General features: G+C 45.5%; 1 protein-coding gene across 4 annotated transcripts in view; it reads right to left on the bottom strand.

Moving 5' to 3' along the window:
• Window positions 1–434: 434 nt before the first annotated feature.
• TLCD4 (TLC domain containing 4) overlaps window positions 435–6,000 on the bottom strand; it is a 394,086-nt gene continuing 388,520 nt past the window's right edge. For all 4 annotated transcript variants that reach the window (XM_078641293.1, XM_078641289.1, XM_078641285.1 and 1 more), the window contains exon 7: window positions 435–1,437. In XM_078641293.1, the coding sequence (XP_078497419.1) occupies window positions 1,122–1,437 (316 nt within the window). In that variant the 3' untranslated portion in view covers window positions 435–1,121. The remainder of the gene's footprint in view (window positions 1,438–6,000) is intronic.

Here is a 6,000-nt window from a genome sequence, read left to right as displayed (position 1 = left end):
GGCAAAACAAAAACCGAAAATGCCGTAATGTATCTGGCAAAAAAACATTGCAGTCACCTTTTGGTACTCAATAAAGTTTGTTAAAAAAAATGAAAGCTGAAATTTGATTAACAGATAGGTATCGTGTAAGTGTCTGTCTTTGTTCTAACCCTATAGTGCGCTTTTACCTGGGATCCAGACTTCAAACATTCAATGAAGCAAGTGTTTAGATAGAAACCACAGTTTCCTTTGTACGCCGAATTATGTGCTTAGCATCAATTTGAAAACCAGATGAACCACTGCTATTTGCCATAACAGCAACAGTTTGCAGATATGTAGAATTACTATATATTAAGGAGGTTTAGTAATATGGTAAGAGGTAAATGCTTCTGTTAAGCTGAATATTTTTGAAAGACATACATGGAATGGTGAAAAAATACTCTTAACAATCTGCAGAAATTACTTCGGTATTTTTAAGGACAGGAGACCTCTAAAATCGATTTCAGATTAAAAACAACTGTGCAAGTTAATACTCAAACAAAACTTTCAAAATGCAAATCAACTCATAATTGGAGTAATTACTCTTCAGATCAGGAAACAAAACTTGATTCTGCAAGGACGATCACTTCATGATAAGACTTGGAAAAATTAGAAAATAATTCGGGCAACTGTTTGCAGGAGATTAACATGTGCATTACCGTAGAAAATGTCAAGCAAGTATCCGCCAAACTACAAAAGTTGTTTCAGTTACAATGCATTTTCATAGATGGGTACATTCTCGCTGTATGCCACTTTTATCCATTGGCCACATTTGCCAGACAATGGTGAGGTAAGAAAGAGCTGCAGTATGTTACACCAAAAACCATCAACCAGATGATGGTATCACTTAAAAAAAAGATGTGTTCCAATACCATTAAAGTGGTAAACAAGAGGAGTGGTAAACAAGAGGTGGGCTATTTCTTTTGAAGTTAATAAGCAAGACAAGAATGGCGCTTGTTTTCTTGCCCTCGAGTAAAAGAAAGGCCAGCTGTGGAATAAAGGATAAATTATATCCTGCGAAGTACGATTCTATGGCAAAACCGTGCATGCGTTCCACAGGTATGTGATTGTTATAAGCAAATGTACTTGTTCCAGCGCAGGTTCTAGTCAAGCTTTCCGTTCTCCTCCGTTTTGGTTGGCTGCTCTCCAATGAGCTGCAAAACCTTAAGGCAGCCCTTAGCCATTTTAATCATCCACATAATATTCATGATGTCCAACAAAATGCTGGAGATGATCCAGGCACTCTGGGCACCAAGACCCAGTCTGATGAAAGCCTCTGTCCCAAAGGTGGAATACACTCGCCAGTAATACATGGGCATGACTGCTATCCTCACGACGAAGAAGGCGATCGTCATCAATACGCCATTAATGATGTTTGATTTGGAGGATTTTGCATACCCCAGCACTTCAAGAAACCACCTGGAAGAAAAAAGCATTTACAGGAGATTAATACTGTTGATATGGATATTTACTATGTTAAGGTAGTATAAATAAATGAAAGACCTCTTGGTGAATTAAATTCATAATAAAAGTGTAGTCAAGGCCAGATGCCTTAGTAACTACCTGCTTTGAGAAGTCATCTTAACTTCATTTAAATAGGATGTCATGGGAACTATTGTCCTGCTAGCCTCAGAAAACATGAAGACTTTTTCAGTAGTTCAGGAGCTGTGGCCTGGGGGAAACAATGACCACTCATTGCTCTTGAATATTATTATCAGTGTAACAGTTTGATAACAAAAGGTGCTGAATATAAAAGAAATGAAAGTATTCTGTAGGAAAACATAAGTTTGTGTCAGTGAATTATTTTGTGCTCTGTAGCCCTGATTCATTAACTCAATGAATAAATAAAGAAGGAAAGAAAATGATACGGAGCTGTAACATTTGGTTTCAATCTTGTTCAGTCACATGCTGTGCAACACTTACTGTGTCTCTAGGTGTGGGGATGGAATACAACTTGCAAATGTCTATGGGCCTGATTATAAGTTTGGTGGTGTGGGAGCGGGCTGCCATGCCACCACCTGCTCTCACACCGCCGAACCTCACTGCTGGCCTTCAGCCAGAGTACGAGTTATCTTGTGGTCTGGCAGGTGGTCCTTAGGTGTTCCAAGGGCAGTCCCTGTAAAGTCCATGCCGTGCAGCATGTGTCCCCCTGCAGGCACCTCATGGCCTTGAGGAAACAGAGGGCCCTGTAGGGCCCCCTTTGTTTCCTCAAGGCCACAGTTTTCATGGTGGCCTCACCGCCATGAAAACTCTGGCGGTGAGAAAACTCCTAATATGCTCGGCGGTGCCGCAGCGCCACAGCCAGCATATTAGGGCCTCTCACTGCCGCGCCACCGCTGCGTGATCCATGATCCGCGGTGGTAAAGGCGGGCCTGTGGTGGTCCCACTACTGTAATTGTAATATGGTGGGTGGACCACCAATCCGGAGATCTAGGGACTATCACCACGGGCTTCTCTGACCTCGTAATCGGTTCCTAAGTCTAATGTTGAAAATGAGAGTGTCAGAATGTTGACTGCCTCATGGCATAAAGCTGTAGAATCTCTGCTGCCTATAGTATTGTCAGAATATTATTTCGCCTAATTGATTCAGACCTTGACATTGCTGTAATTTTCCAAACTTGGCAGTCTGCAATGACTAGGTGTTTGATTCCCTTGCAACCTCCAGAGAGGATGGAGGTTGCATGAGCATCTACAATACTAAAAGCATCACACTGATTGCTACAGGAAAGTGACAATTTCTATGAGCAGCTTGTGTTGCTATAGATTATATATTAAGCGTAAACTGGAAAGTAGAACCCGTTCTAAAATAACATGGGTGGTGGGTACAATAAAGTTGCAGTGGCAGAAATCTGTACACCGGTGTTTGAAATCTTATGATTATGTATGTACTGATTATAACAGAAGCTGCACACCTGGGCACCTGGGCAGCAACATATTCTGTCATAAAAGCCTGCACTGGGCCCTTACGGAGCACACCATATAAAGGGTCTCTTTAAATGACAAATGCAGACATTAAAGGAACCCAAACGCCACGGAAGTTAAAGTGAAAATCAAGTTCCTGCTCAGGTGCTAGATGGTGATCTTCATCACATATGGCAGGGTTGGGCTTTGTATTAGCAGTTTACGTTCATATAAGAAATGTGTGCATAATGCAGCGGGCTATCTGGCAACAGCAAGTGCTTTTGGTTGTAAGTATGATACATTTTGTCTATGCTTAACAGTGAACGAAACAGTGAGAAAGATAGGAAGTGAAGGAAAATAACAGCTTCATTAAAATTCGGTGTAAATTGGAACCCACTAATTAAAGTACAAGGATAAGTTTCAACGGTTAAAGGTCAGATGTACGACACACCAATTTGCGACTCGCAAATTGTGTGACATTTGCGACTCGCAATTTGCGGCTTGCAAATTGGGATGCACAACAGTGTCTCAGACACTGTTTGCGATTCCTAATGGGGTCGCAAATTGCATGCCTTATTAATATTAATGAGGCAGGCGCAATTTGCGACCCCATTAGGAATGGCTAGCACTCCCAGGGATGGTGGGCTGCTGGGGTCAGCAGATCACCATGTCTGTGACTGCTTTTTTAATAAAGCAGTTTTTTAAAAAATGCAGCCCGTTTTCCTTAAAGGAAAATGGGATGCATTTATAAAGAAAAATTAAACTTTTCAGTTTCATTTTTTTTTAGGACAGCCAGTGGTCCCTGGGGAAAAGATATTTTCTCACATAGTCACAAAGGGTGCGAGTGGTTTACCACCTACTTGAAGTGGGTGGTAAACTGCGAGTGTTTTGTGCATGGGTTTGTATGACAAAGAGTAGGAGTTACCCAGATCAATCACTGTCAAAACAATGACTTGAACTATGTAAATACAAGGATAGACCTCTTTCAATTTTATACTTAAACTCAAACTGCTAAAAGTACACAAAAGTGTCTGACCTAAACAAATCTGAGATTTCTCTTGTGACTGAGGATGAAGGACCTTGGAAAGATGTGAACAAAGAGGGGCACTGCACTCCTTAAGATTTAAATTTAAAGAAAATGAAAACCTTGATATGTTTGTTTTTACTGATTTAAAGAATGAAAGCCACATTTTTGATACTTTAAATAGTATGGGCATAAAATCTAATGTGCATAGTAGGAGTGGCTTTAAACCCAGATCCCATACAGTTCCTAAAGTGCCCCTTGATTCTACAGATGTATTTCGTAACCTGATGGTTAAGGAATTGAAACACAGGAAGTGTGAACACTTTTCTAAGGTCAGGAAGAACCTTACATGGTTCCAGTATCAAATACTAAGGAGACTAGGGAATGATCCTGGGTTAATTATTTTTGTGAATTCTTTTTAAGTGGGTTATTGCAATTTTTTGCACATTTTGAACATAAACAGACGGCAAGAACTCTGTGGGAAACAAATAGAGGGCAAGACACACTTCTGTTTACCCAGTGCTGGTTGCCACTCTGTTGTTTAAGTTAGGACCAACTTACCATCGGTAATTCAATCATTCAATCAATCACTGCATTTATATAGCGCACTACTCACCCGGAGGGTCTCAAGGCGCTAGGGGAGGGGGGGGTCCGCTACTGCTCGAACAGCCAGGTCTTGAGCTGCTTCCTGAAGGCGAGGTGGTCCTGGGTCAGGCGGAGGTGGGTCGGGAGGGAGTTCCAAGTCTTGGCGGCCAGGTAGGAGAAGGACCTTCCCCCTCTGGTGGCTCTTCGGAAGCGGGGGACGGCGGCGAGGGCGTGGCCGGTCGATCGAAGCTGGCGTGTGGGAGCGTAGAAGTTGAGGCGGCTGTTAAGGTATCCTGGGCCTTGGTTGTGTAGGGCTTTGTGTGCGTGGGTGAGGAGACGGAAGGTGATTCTCTTGTTGACCGGGAGCCAGTGCAGGTCTCTCAGGTGTCCGGAGATGTGGCTGCGACGGGGGATGTCCAGGATGAGTCGTGCTGAGGCGTTCTGGATCCGCTGGAGTCTCTTCTGGAGTTTGGCGGTGGTACCGGCGTAGAGGGAGCTGCCGTAGTCCAGACGGCTGGTGACGAGGGCCTGGGTGACCGTCTTCCTGGTCTCGGTGGGGATCCACCGGAAGATCTTACGTAGCATGCGCAGGATGATAATGCATGACGAGGAGACGGAGTTGATTTGTCTGGTCATGGAGAGGGAGGAGTCCAGGATGAAGCCCAGGTTGCGTGCGTGGTCTGTTGGTTTGGGTGCGCTGCCCAGGGCGGGGGGCCACCAGGAGTCGTCCCAGGCGGAGGGTGAAGATCCCAGGATGAGGACTTCTGTCTTGTCCGAGTTCAGTTTCAGGCGACTGTTCATCATCCACTTGGCAACGTCTGTCATCCCTTCGTGTAGGTTGGCTCTGGCGGTGGTGGGGTCGTTGGTGAGGGAGAGGATCAGCTGGGTGTCGTCGGCGTAGGAGATGATGTTGAGGTTGTGTTGGCGAGCGATGGCTGCGAGGGGGCTCATGTAGACGTTGAAGAGGGTTGGGCTGAGCGAGGAGCCTTGAGGAACGCCGCAGATGACTTTGGTGGCTTCTGATCTGAACGGGGGGAGGCGGACTCTCTCTGTCCTTCCGGCGAGGAAGGAGATGATCCACTCCAGTGCCTTCTCCTGGATTCTGACGTTGCTGAGGCGCTGCACTAGGGTGCGGTGGCAGACAGTGTCGAAGGCCGCGGAGAGGTCTAGGAGGATGAGGGCCGCTGTTTCTCCGTTGTCGAGCAGTGCTCGGATGTCATCGGTGGCTGCGATCAGGGCAGTCTCGGTGCTGTGGTTGGCCCGGAATCCAGACTGCGAGAGGTCGAGGGATCCGTTCGTCTCGAGGAAGGCGACCAGCTGCTTGTTGACGGTCTTCTCGATGACTTTTGCAGGAAACGGGAGCAGCGAGATGGGGCGGTAGTTCTTGAGGTCGGCTGATGGCTTCTTAAGTAGAGCGCTGAGTTCGGCGTGCTTCCAGCTCTCCGGGAAGATAGCGGTGTCGAAGGAGGTGT

This window comes from Lissotriton helveticus, chromosome 1_1, assembly GCF_964261635.1.
Source record: "Lissotriton helveticus chromosome 1_1, aLisHel1.1, whole genome shotgun sequence".
NCBI classification, from domain to species: Eukaryota; Metazoa; Chordata; class Amphibia; order Caudata; family Salamandridae; genus Lissotriton; species Lissotriton helveticus.
The sequence above is the reverse complement of the archived record's forward strand: the minus strand, read 5'-3'. Positions and strand labels throughout refer to the sequence as shown.